This window comes from Myripristis murdjan, chromosome 12 (assembly GCF_902150065.1).
Source record: "Myripristis murdjan chromosome 12, fMyrMur1.1, whole genome shotgun sequence".
In the NCBI taxonomy this organism is placed as follows: Eukaryota; Metazoa; Chordata; class Actinopteri; order Holocentriformes; family Holocentridae; genus Myripristis; species Myripristis murdjan.
Genome location: NC_043991.1, coordinates 26,204,369 through 26,218,195, shown reverse-complemented (window position 1 = coordinate 26,218,195; position 13,827 = coordinate 26,204,369). Strand labels below are relative to the sequence as shown.

At 39.4% G+C, this 13,827-nt stretch overlaps 1 protein-coding gene across 3 annotated transcripts in view; it reads left to right on the top strand.

Annotated features, from left to right (window-relative positions):
• The window catches only part of mast4 (microtubule associated serine/threonine kinase family member 4), a 104,571-nt gene that overhangs the window by 52,381 nt on the left and 38,363 nt on the right, over nt 1-13,827 (top strand). For 2 of the 3 annotated variants that reach the window (XM_030064933.1, XM_030064932.1), the window contains exon 5: nt 797-828. In XM_030064933.1, the coding sequence (XP_029920793.1) occupies nt 797-828 (32 nt within the window). Of the gene's footprint in view, nt 1-796; nt 829-6,411; nt 6,665-8,313; nt 8,395-13,827 lie in introns of those variants that run through there. The other variant, XM_030064934.1, reaches the window with a different exon arrangement.

The following is a 13,827-nucleotide window of genomic DNA, read 5'->3' as shown; positions in this document are numbered from 1 at the left end:
TAAGGCTCACTGTGAAAGGAGACGTTACTATCTTGTCTCAACTTGTTTTAATACTAAAACACTAAAAAGGCCTGTAGTTTTGTTATTGTTCATCCAAAGATACTGAAGACTGAATCCTCACTTGTGTTAATCTCATTCAGTTTAGTCACACATCAATGTAATGTACATCATGAATAAACATTGTAAATGCTCCCCCTGGTGGTATTTTAATACAATTACATGTTTTAAGTGCTGAACACTCTATAGAAGTTGTCATCCAACAAATATGCATCAGCAACATAAGTTGTAAATAGGATGTATGTTGTTAGATTGACTGAAGTGTGTTTATATATAGTTAAAGTTGTTTTCTCACTGCAGATGTTTATCAGTAATCCTATCCTTAAAGTAAGCTTGTTGCAAGGACCCATAATCCCACAGGAAGTAAATAAATGAGGTGATGTTTTTTGCTGGGCTGTTTTTGTACACACAGTGAAGTATGTCCCCTGCAGATCTCTGGCTTTCACAGTTTGCTCTGAAAACAGATGCACAATGTTGTTTTTGTGTACAGCTGTCAAAGAGAGTGAAAGCACACACAATAATATTTTTGTGGTCAGTTATATGAAATTTTATTTTCTCCTGCAAGCATTATTGATGTGTAATGTGATTAGAAGTTAGTTAATAGTTAAATGAGTTTGTTAGGAGAGTCAGAGCATGGTGCTAAATTTGTGATGTACAAACATCTACAAGTTTTGAATTACTGTACTTTAATGTAATAAATTATATTCTAATAATTGTCTTTCTCTTCTCTTGCTTACAGAAGGAGCTGAGTCTCCCTAGAAGAGGCAGTTTGTAAGTACCCCTAAATGCTCCTAAATGAGACTTCTGCTGTGCATTCAACTTATATTAACACGCATGCCATCTGTTATCTCTGACCTTCCCAGTTCCCCTCTCAGTCCTATGAAGAGTTAAGCATTTTATCTCAGGCATACACTGATAATGATTTAAATAAGTGTTGGCAAGCAAGCCTGCTCATAGTTGCAGCATTCCAAATGCATACCTGCTTACAGTACATAAATTGGCTAGTCATTGATACAGTGTTTGTAGTTTAAACAATCATTGTGATAGAAGTGCAGCAAATGTATGAAACAATTCATTTTATTGTTGTTAAAACAGCATATTTTATGTGTGCATGTGCAGTGTGTTCAGGAGACTCATTATACCTGAATATTAATGAGCACTCTTGATATTTTAATTTTGGATGTTTGGCCATTGCATAAGTGGGATAATACACTCCAAGGTGTCTGTTAATCCCACTTAACTCTGCAGCAGTTTTTTTGTCCTCAAATCATCTGCAAGAATTGCTTACCAGGCACCTTATCAGCAGTTATCCTCATGCATTTACTGTATTTAGTCTGCATTACATGTGCATTTTGTGCTTGTTCCTAACAATATGCAGATGACCCTCACAACAAGTGCTTGTTGTGTTGCTCAAAACAGAACAAGGGTTTTGAGATATTCTGCCGTTGCTTGGTCAGTGTGGGTGGGTATTCTGTCAGCTTTTTCATTAATACTTAATGCATTGTTGTTTGTTCTTCTAATGCTCTGTTGTATCAATAGAGAGACAGCCTGGCAGTCTTAAACAGGGAGTCTAAACCAATAAAACTCTCTGCAGATTGATTTTGTATAGTTTTATGTCAGTCAGTAATGATGGATGGTATGTTGGCCTTTGGTATAAGAGATACAGATGAGATTAAGATTTATTAGACCACGCAAAGGTGTAACCTGCTTCCAGGACATAAATTTTGCTTTGGTTTGACATGTTTAATGGTAGAGAAGGATTTCACCATGACACCATGCTGCTCTAGTTGCCACTGCAGCAGAGGGGGTACCTAATAGAGGTGAACCACTAATAGCTGACTGCTGGGAGATCACCAACTGCACCAATTTATATTTAGAACCGTAGAGACTCTAGAGACTTTGGTAACCATAGTAATGGTATTTGGACATGAGAGAGTTCATATTACTGCCTCATATTCATCATAACTGATATTCTGAAAGATTTCCAGAAGTTTTGAGACACCAAATTCACCCAATCACAAATGGAGAACAGTGTCTGATAAAGCATCACGTCAATATGAGCAGTGTGAATGTTGCCCAACTTTTTTTTGTATATAATTTGCGCCGATTATTTCTCGTGTTGGTTGTCAAGGCTATGTAATGTAGGGTTGTTTTCGACTCCAGTCATTCTAGTTGAGTGTTTATTGGAACCTATTTATAGGTTGACCTTAATATCTGGAACTCTTTTGCTGGGTACAATTAAATGACTGAAAATAGCTCATATGGAAGTGGTGCAAGACACTCAGTACATTTCATATACCTTTATGCTAGGTGCTTTTACTGTTTTTCAGCATCAACACAGAAAAACAGTGTCAGCCTGCTGGAGTTTCAGCTCAAGGTAGTGGGGCTAACCTGCTGCCCACCTGTGAGTTGCCTTGCCATGCAACAGAATACTGAATAGGGAGCGACTCACTGCAGATTCTGTCATGCAGTCCAACTGTGATGCTATTCAGTGGAAGCTCAACAGTTGCTGTTCACCATATTAGACTTGGTCACTATAGATCTGTAGTCAGTTGTTGCCAATTGATAGCCATTTTTTCAGAGTTTTTGGCGGTATACTTTCTTCTGTTCCCTTTGTGTATAGTATTTTCTCTGTTGCTGAGTGCTGAATGTAGGTCAGGACAAGTCTTTATTAAGTTACTGCACAATAAAAGGAAAGTAGGACTTTTTGAGTGATTCATGACATGTACATTATGACAAACCCCTGAGTTCATGAATAATTCAAAACTCCCATCAGATGTGTTGTCATTTTTCGCAGCCAGAATACAGCTGAGAATGAAAGCCCAGTTTATTAGTTCAAAAAGGCAATCAGAAGTTTGTTTGACAACAAGGTTGGATCATAGGAGTTGGAAAGTTGAAAGGCCCATGGAATGTCTTGATATGATTGTTTTGGACATTGAAGAGGCTTTATATTCAGAGGCCCTGTGAAAACCATGTGAGTGGAAATGTGAAAGATGATTCTTAACAGAATATTTCAACCCAGAAAGGAATCCACTTGTATACTCACCCGCCTGAGTCGAAACTACATTGAAGTTCACAGTACTATCAAACACAGCAATTTAGCTCCTGCAGTTCCATCTAAATTTAACAGGGTTATCTTGTTATAGCTCCAAAAAAGCATAAAATATCTATCAATTGCTCCAAATGCCTTGTGTAACATAATCATAGGATTTTGAAGCCAAACAATTGCACAGTGGGTCCAGAAGTCCCATATTAACTTCATTATCTGCTGTTTTCCTCACTGACAGCGCTTGGTTCAAACAGTCACAACCCACAATAGCAATCACAATCTTTCGACAGAGATCTGTGGGATGTGAACGCAAGCAGAGCATTCTCCTGTGCCAATTAAGCTAGCTGGTCATGACAGAAGTAAACAAAATTGCCCTCATGAAACAGATGCATAGGTATGGCTTGGTATCATTCAAACATTTTCAAAACTGGTACCTGAATCAATGCCTTGGCTTCAGTACATAGCTCTATGTATAGGGGAGTTAAAAACAAAGGATAAGGGTCTCATAGTCTAAATTCCAAAACACCTCTTGACTTTGACTGAGTGGACTCCATTGGACTCTATTGTTGTATGAATGAGTGACCGTGTGGCTGATTGTTTCTGATAGTTGGAGATAATATCATGTTGTTTACAATAGCAACAGTAAAGAGGATGGGAGACAGTGGGAAAGACATGTAGCAGAGAGCTTGGCTCAGGACGCTGTGGTGGAAATTTAGTGTGGTACACACTCTACTAGGTAAGCCGCCAGACCGCCCCATCCTTGTCATTCTTGAGCATGATTGTGTGCATTTGCACCATGAGTATGTACACTGCACCAAATATATGGGTTAGAAATATCAGCAGAGCATCAGTGTTACATATTCCCACTTCCTATACAGGTAAACCAACACAACCCAAACCTTTGTGATACTGAAACATGAGTGATGCTGTCAACCCACAACGAAACACAACAGAAACAACAACCTCTGTTTCTGTAGAATCTGCCAATAGACACTTAATTCATTTACATGCATTAGTTGTGGACAGTTACTTGAATTTATATTGATCTCTTGATATGGCTATAGGCACTTACTGTATAAGTATGGTTTTAGGGAATAGGTAGTTTGCCCTGTTATGACAATTATTTGATGGCTCTGCCTCATTGTTCATCATCCTAAATCCGTCACAACTGCTTAATACTTTGTGTACTTGGCCAACCTTCAAACCACTTGGCTATACTGCCTCACTCGCCATCTGTTGTTGTGAATGCGTAATGACAAGTCTAGTCCTCAGTTGATTTTTTTTTTTTTTTTTCCAGAAAAGAAAGTCTTATCATTCAGGCCAATATGTGTACTAATCATTCATCATTTGAGAGGAATATATTTTAGTCAGGACATTTATTTTTTATTTAGTTAAACAATATTTTTAAAATATTTATATATTTATATTTTATTTTATTATGTCACAATACATTGTTTATTATTTTATTGAGTTGACAATTAATATCGCAAAATATAGTTTTTCAGTGCCTGTTTTCCTTTATATGCTTTTAGCGATAAGTAAATAGTTATTTCAGGGGTCAGTTTAAATGTTAATCATATTGCTGTCCACATTGCAGCTGTAAAATTTATAAATCCTGCAACAATAGCATGTAGCTGCTTCACTTGCTCAGAATGAAGCAGATAGATTTTTTTTTTTTTTGAACAAGAAACGATGCTCTGCTTATGCTGTAAGTCAGTAGCATTTAAAGAAAGTTTAAAAAACCAAATCTGTTGGCCAGTTTACAAATGTATCTCTTCAGGCATCACACAGAAAACAAAAAGGTTGATGAGTCATCTACCCCCACAAAGGTCCAAGCTTATGACACCCACTTTGCAAGGTGAAAATCTGAATGCTCTGGTTTATTACATATTTAAAAACAAACAGTTTTGTTAAAATCATGACATCATCAAATGGTCTTGAAAGTTGTTGTTTTTTTTTTTTTTTTTTTTTTTTTAATTTTAAATTTAAGGCAGTATCACTCACTCCTGGTTCATGGCCTGCTCTAGACCTGCTCTACTCGAGATGCAGCTTTGCATTCTCTCTTTTTTTAATGCTTCCGTTCTTGCCTGCCTCCACTGTTGGTTTTAAGGTGATGCAATGTGTGTTGTCATCTGCAATGTCTCTTTGCTCCTTAAACCTACCCATACTTATAAAGAATTAATCAGTATACGGGGGTGAGGCAGCAACTGAGTGTTTTCTGTCTGGTCTGCTGCACTCTCTACACTTGCTCCGTCATACCAGGCTGAGAAGAATGGCATCGTATGCTCAACTGTATGGTTAACTATGGTAGTATTCATCACAAATAGTATTATAATACAGCATACACACAATACAGGAGTTTTTCCTGTTGCAGTTTGCTGAAGTGAATCAATGCAAGTGCCACACAATTTTAGTAATGATCTATTATTACATGGTGCAGCCACAGGCTCAGCAACCTACCTCTTATTTTGTCATCGTTCATTCTTATGAATGATATATCCACTGATTTAGCCTACTCATTGATTCATCTTGGCCGGCTGGGATCCTAATTGTGTTACAGTACAATGCGTACGACAACAAGGACACATAATAGACGTCACAGAGGATGTTAGTGGTGAATAAGTGCTAGCCCCTGCAGGGGGCTCAGGAGGTCTGGTGTCTTGCCATACTTTAGCACTCTCCCGGGCATCAGCCCATTACTCTACAGTCACACCAGCACTGCACTCTTGTCATAGTGCTCATATGCCTGTCAGATTTTAGCATAGACATGTAATTCATATTTTTATCTGCCTGTGAGTTTAGACAGGATAAAATATTTTACTGGCAAGTTGAAATGATTTTTAAACTTCGCTTTTTTGATTTTATGACTGTATTGATGGTCTGAGAAGTGTAAAAGAAGGAAGGTGCATGTGTGTGTGTGTGTGTGTGTGTGCCTAGGAACACTGTTTTACTGTATGCCACGCTCACTGACTTTGGTTGACAAGTAGTGGTGCATTATGTTTTTCCTCTGAAGATGACATCAGCCCTATGGTGACATTGCATCTTATGGTCAGTTTCTGTCAAGATTTGTCAAGGTGAATGTATGCAGCAGGATTTAAAAAAAATATAGATCTTTGAATGTGTTTATTTCACTCAGCTCTGCTATGCAGCAAGCCACCAGCTGGTAAGGGAGGGGAGGGGGGAGAAAGACACAAATGTGCGTGTGTTTGTGAAGGAGCAGGGGGCGTGTATTAGGGGAGGGAAGAAGGGGTATTGTCCTGCCTCCGTGCCCTCCACAGGCAACTGACGATCTCATCTGACAGCCTCAAGGTGGAACGTGGAAGGACCAAAACAAAAACCGTTGTCCCTCTTTTTTTTCCACCTCCTCCCTCTTTGTGGGGAGAGAGAGAAGTAATCTGCCTCATTGCTCTCTGGTGGCTGGGTTTGGCTCTTTGTGAGTGCAGGGGGGCGGCAGACAGGCAGTGTGAATATATATCATGTCCACAATAGAGCAAACGAGCGCGGTTCAGCCATGAAAGCCCAGCGGGAGAGGCTGAGAATTCCAGGGCTGACGCTAGAGTGAGTATTTTCCTCTCTTATCCTTCCCAGTCAAGGTGACAGCTCCTCTGCAGTAGATCGCTTCATCTGTCCCTGCATTGTATTTGTTGCTGTTCCTCACTGTTGCATTAGGCTGCGTGCAGCATTAGCATTAGCAGCAGAAGCATCTGCAGCAGGAAGTCTGATGTCAAATCCTTTACAGCTAGCCAGCACCAGCTTACTGTGTGTGTACACATATATATGTGTGTGTTTTCACCTATTTATGTGTGCCTGCATGTGTGCAATTCATAGACTAAGATAACATGTTACGCAGAGGAATGCCGCAGCTGCACAGCATGCTTTTTGACTGGCTGGCTTGACACACACATACAAACATGAGTGCATATATACAGTGCATGTGTACACAAACACACACACACATATGCCCATAACACACCTTTTTAATCATCTGTGTTGTGATCAGCTGGCAGCGTTTTTGGGCTGTGATCAATAGGGTGAAAAACAGTGAAGTCTCCTTGCTGAAGGATGTGTGTTTAAGTGTCTTAGCAGAGCTGCTCTTTTATACACAGTCCTCTTTTTGCTTGATACATACACAGGAAACATTCAATATTTTAATAAAACATAAATGGTAACATGTGGCTAATGCATAATATTTAGGTCATCAAAGCATGTGTTATGGTTTCCATCATTTCAGATTTTAATAGTACAGTCACATGATCAGAAAGAGACCAGTGAATATTTACATATAAGACATACATTTCCCCACTTCATGTTGTACTTCCTTGTATATCATTGCTTCTGTTTACATTTTGGGACACAATGACAAAAATCTGTCATCTGTTAAAATAATCTGGTATTCAGTGTGTTGGTGGTTATCTTATTTACTTACATGCTATGTTTATAGGTAAAGAGGACTATTCAGTGTTTAATCTGGCTACATTTAATAAGACTGCGTCACTCTTAGAGAGCAGTGCTCTCCAACCACAGTTTTAACGAGTTAAATGTTGCACTCCTCTAGTGGGGTTACTGTGCACCTGTTCATGGTTTCAGATCTGTCTCGCACTATACTGTGTATGTAGGTAGTGAAGTAACACAGATACACAGATAGTGTCTTTATAGTTCTTTTTCAGGTTGAATCAAGCCAAGCTGTGTTTTGTGTAATGCATATTCTTGAGCATAATTTAGTTAATACTCATGCAATGTCGCCACAGTAAAAAAAAAAAAAAAACATCACCCCTAAGTCTGAATGCTATGTGGTGTCACTGTTGAAAAGTTACATTTAAATAATGCTGATTATGCTATATCATATAGGCAAATTAAAATTGCTGTTGTTCAGTATGCATGACAGGATTCACACTATATTCCTCCACAGTTTTTCAGTGCTGTTATCTCACAAGTGTCCTGAGTATAAGATTGGTCATAATTTCAATATCCATTAAAGCTAAATAATAGCCTTTTAGTAACTACATTTTGTCCTCATGAAACAGTGCAGAGAACCAGACATTTTCAGTGGAAAACATATACCGTACAACCAGTGCCTTGCTAACCTGTTTCTTAAAGCCCATTTTGTCTTGATTACTGCACTTGTACAGCTGGGGGTGGGCTGGGCTGGGGGTTTGTCCTGTGAATGTTAAAGGACCACTATTCACCACACTCCATTTAACTTACAGCCTCACTCCCCGGAGCTTGAGCCCCACTCCCACTAGCCCTTGCAGTCCGTGCAGCCCGCTGCACGCTTTTCATTTTTGGAGGTAAGCGTGAGCTCTTCAACCATGGTTATTTTTGTTTTGAATGGCACAGTTTTAAGAAGCCTTCCATAGTGTAAGTTTGAGTCTGCATACATCAGTGTGGAAATGTCAGAATCTCTCATTATGTATCTAAGTAGGGATGCTAAGAGCTGGATAATTGTCTGCCCACCTAAAATCATTTGCCACTGAAATGACTTTGATAAAAGAGGAGGACACAGTGCTTGTATAATGCTCATTTTGTCAACCCTTCCCCCATCTCGCCCCTCTCTGTTCGGTGGTTGGATTTATGCCCCTCTTTCATGTGCTAAGTAGGATTTGCGGCATTTGCAAAACATCAAAGCGGGGAATGGTCTCAATCTGTCTGAATCCTGGCTGGATTGATTTATTTACAAAAAAAGTATATAAATCTAAGCCCGTTTTAGATTTCTGAATATTGGGTCCATATCAAAGCGTATTGCTTGTTTTAACCCATTTATGTTCAGTGTTTGGATATCACTATGTGCTGATAGACCTTAGATTCTCACATGAACGTCACGCTTGTGCCCTAGCACTGAATGATCATTTCGGAGAAGTTGCAAAATGGCTAGCTAGGAATCTGCCTGTCCTGTGCATTTGGTCAGGGATTTAAACCAATAGATGCTATGCCTTCAAAGGCAGGCTGGATCTTTTATAATAGATGGTCTGAAAATGATAAAGAGGAACATGATGGTTTCCTGAGCTTTTCTCTTTTCTCCCAGAGTGGTGTGTGCTCTGGTGATGTCTGAGATAGCAGGTCACTCTGCCCTCTCCCCCGTCTCATGTCTCAGCTACCAAACAGCTCTGAATCTGTCTTTGTTCATGGACCAGCCTCCTTTTGATGTTCCATATTCAAATAGGTCATAGCGTTTAAACCCATCTTGCTGTTGTTGTTGTTGTATTTTGACTTAACACTAATATAATTGCTGTTTAGCCATGCATGCTCAAGGTCATTGATAGTGTCAGGACAAAAGCGAGTATTGTCAGCGTTCACAAACTTGCCTGCTGTTCTTTGGTCCAGAACAGATTGATGAACAGATTTGAGCCACGTCTCTCATCTTTAGCTTTGTCAGATAAATGTTAATCACACACAAAATTATTATGTACATGTTGTGCTTGAAGGTGCCATTTGGTTGTGTTAAATCCACAGCATCAGAACACAGTTTTGCGTTAATATTATGCATATGTTAGCCTTTCTGAAAGTAAGACTGACATGATTGTTAATTTTTAGTATTGTCTTTACAGTCTGTGAAAAATAGTCTCTCTCTCTCTCTCTCTCTCTCTCTCTCTCTCTCTCTCTCTCTCTCTCTCTCTCTCTCTCTCTCTCTCTTTGGAATGCAAAGGTAGTGCTGTAAAGGCTTAGGATATTGTCTTCTGAGCAATACCTATTCAGCGCACTCAGTTGTAAAGCATTTATCAATGAATAGCATGAGACACCCACCCATGTCACCTCTGAGCTGCTCCTGTTCCACTCAACTTTCATAGAGTCGAGTAGAGCAGGCATTTAAGTGAATCACTTCCACAAAGAATGCAGAGATGCTTTTTAAAAGCCTGAGTGTTTTTTCTGAAAAGTAAATCTATTGAATAGTAAATCACTATGTACATATTAAGAAATGTGCTGTTGTGATACTCTGTGTCAACCAGTGAATTTTCATCGGTATGGACTGAAGTTTGTTATGTCAATCTTCCTGCCTCTGCTTCATTTTTTTAAGTGCTGGATACAAACATTGTCCACCACTCAAGGCAGTGTAGCTCTTGGGAAGTAGTCATGTCTACAGTGTGGAAAAACATTAAATTAATACAGTCAAGCTAATTGTGATATTTGCAATACATTTCTTTACTGGCAGCAGCAGAGTTATTTGCAAAAAAAATATTCAAAGGAATACAACTTCTCATAACAGTAATCGCTCAGAGGAAGTCTGCAGCCAAGCTTCAGACATTAGGTGAAGAAATAAATTGATCCACAACAGAGAAAAAATAAAACAAACAAATAAAAAGAGAGTATTGTTGAGTTTTTTTAGACACTGAATAGGTGTAATGTGGGATTTTGCTCTTTAATGGAGCATTAGGACCCATGAAATACTTTACCTCTCTACACTGTATTTCCAGCATTGCACCCATGCAATGGTACAACAAAGTTTGTGAATACCTCCTGCATGGCTTGAAAAATATATCAGTAATTATTTTTACTGTAGACATTCAGAGTTGAGATGTCAGCCCCATGTCACCTCTGAGTTTGATCAAAACAATTTACAGTGTGAGGTACAAGTAAAGGTCTTATTTTTTCAATTTATTACAAAGATATTGCATCAGTCATAATCAGACATAATGGTGCTTACATTTCTGTAGAATGCAAATCACATCTGACTAAAGCGTGAGTGATGTATGTGTTCAGTGTTGAATGTTGTTAATTTCCAGTTCACCAGTTAGTCTATCTGTGGGCAGAAGTCACACGTCTGGTAGATAGAGGGCAGTAACCGTCAGCTTTTTGCACTTATGAAGTCACAGTCGTCACATCTCCATCTCTGTTTGGAGGGTAATCAGTGATATTCCACGTAAGTTTGTCTTTGAGCCATCATTTCATATGTGGAACACAGAAACAGAGCAGAGCCATAATTAGAGTGAAAGCTGTCTCACCGGCCTATAGGGAGCCGCACTGAGCGAGTCTGAGGGAGGGCCGACGGTGATGTCATAGGCACTCACACACCCTCTCTGTCTTCCTCATGCAAGATAACATGTGATAATATTTTATTACAGATGAGGTACATGTAAATAGAGCTAACAGCAGTGCCCTTAGTGGCAGTGTTTCTCCTTTGTCAAATTCGCTGTCTCCTGGCTGCCCTCATTTCCTGAGCCTCTGATCCATCCAGGCAGTGCAGCTGCCAAGTGTTTTGGCTATCTGCAGTGTCCTCCAGCTTCTCAGGTCTTATTATGCACTTCCTCTTTGAATCTTTCAGCTGGTCTTTGCATGACTTTTTCTGCTCTTCTACTTACCATTGGCCGTGGTGTAACTGGCCATATAGGATCTGATGAGACTTGGTCGTCAAGGTCCAAGGTCATCTTATGGTCTGGGTTAGGGTTAGGGTTAGGGTTAGGGTTAGGGATGGTATGCTCAAGTCAGCATACCATCTATCCATACCATACTATCTTTTTATACATGTTTTGGTTTCTTATTTGGAGCTTATTTTTGGTATAACCTAGTATAATCTCACTTGAAGGAGTACACCAAGTTGCTATGTGTAGGTAATTTCATCTTCTGAATACTTTGCACATATCTTTGTTAAAACCACTTAATCTTACAACAAACCTGAAAAGAGCTGTTAAACTGAGTGTGAATGCACCTGTAAGAAATGAGTCCTTTCAAGTGTCCAAATTGTAATGGATTTTCAGTAATTTTTGTGTACATTCACACCAGGCAATTATACACAACATGGTCAATACTTGGCTGTGGTGCCAGTGAAAGCTTACATCTTAAGGATTCTGGAAATGTACTCAGACCACAAGTGTAACTAAATTGAATTTGTGGGATCAAACAGTTTTTTTTTTTTTTTTTTTTTTTTTGTGTGTGTGTGTGTGTGTGTGTGCGTGCGTGCGTGTGTGTGCGTGCGTGCGTGTGTGTGCGTGCGTGTGTGTGTGTGTGTTTTGGTTCTTTTTTTTTCTTGAGGTACAGGGAAGGCTGTCATTATAACTGTCTGTGTTAGTTAGATATCTTAAGAAACAAATTTTTACGGTATCTTAAAAGTGAGATGAAACCTTTTGACGTTAGTGGAATTGGATGTGAGAGCAGAGATCTGGTCAAAATACAGAAAATTCCAATGTAAAAACTATTCTTGCAACAAATTTCAGTTCCCTACATTGAGCAATATTGTATTTCAGAACCCTACAAATTGTCACCTGATCAAACCATCGGTGATGTCCCATCACCAGACACTTGATTGTCATCAGACTTTGAAGGCCCGATTGAGGTGTTACATCACCGAGATCAAAAGTGAAGACGGGTGCATTGATTTTCACGGCAGGAAGCAGGATTCCAGTAACAAGATTACAAACTGTAAACACAAGATTAACAGCATCTTCCCCAAATGCAGGAAACTGCCAGTTCCTCACTTAATCAAGGTTCATTTAATACATGTTGCCACTGTGTTGCTCTTTGTTGGGGTGTGCTTCCCCTTGTGTTGTCTTCAAAAGGCCTCAGGATTAGTGTCCTTCACAAGGCCACGAGATTTACAGAAGCTTAAGGATCCAATAAGCAATAAATAATAAACAGAGTAACATAGCAGTAATTGGCTGAATCCAGGGTGGATCAACATGAGCTTTATTACTCCATGCAGCAAGCAAGCAGGTGCAAATTAGCTATGAACTTTGCCTGTATGTATTGCACCACTGTACATGCAAATACACACACACACACACACACACACACACAAAGAAAGGTCCTTCTGTCATAAGTTTCAGCTATTAAAGCAATAAAGTGTCAATGTGTCCACAAAACTAAAGCAAATCCTTGCAAAGCTGTACTTTACTTTCTGCTTTGGAGGACAATCACGGGATGTAACTAATCAGTTCCTTTGTCTCGAAGTTTGCTTCTTTGTGAAAGGCTGATAATAGGCCTCACACGGTATTGTTTTGTTTTTGTTTTTTTTTGTTTTTTTGCTGTTTTTGTTTTGTTTTGTCTCAGACTTACCAGGTGAACTCCAGGGAGGTGTTACAGTCATCCGGCTCAGAACATTGTTCTGTGTCCAGACATGGCAGCCATTGAGGAGAATGTGTCTCCATAGTCAGATTATCTCTAAAAGAGAAGTCAATGTTAACACTGAACTTAAAACAGACCATTGTTTGTGTGTGTGTATGTGTGTGTGTGTTTGCTTGAGATTACACATTTCTAAGTAGCTGTCTTCTGAAACAAGCCCTCTTTAATCTTCATAGAAAATACCAATTTTCATCACACTTTACACATAAACAGATAAATTAAATTTTGGATGGACAGGCTTTCATAGTCATTGGCTCCTTATATGCTTATAAGGATACCCAAAATCATGAGACAAGGATCAAACATGAAGGAGTTAAGGTGAGGTTCTCATGAAATGAATAAGGCTGCCAATGCAGGAAGGAGCTGAAGGAAGAATTCATGTATTAGTTGAAGACATTCATGCAAAATCATAGCATTTCCATTTCAAATAAGACCTGCTTAATACACTGACCCAAGGGGCTTTTGGAGGGGTGCCAGTTTGTGAAAGCTGTGAGTGCACAGCAGCATCTGCTGATGATGCAGCAGCCCTCTGACTCACAACCCCCCTTCCACAGGATGTGAAGTGGTAGATCCCTGTTACATGATATGGAGCATGTTGAGTAAAGGGAGCAGCATGAGTGTTTGGGATACAGAGCAGAGCCACAGGGAGACAGGAAAACAAAAAGTCAGCT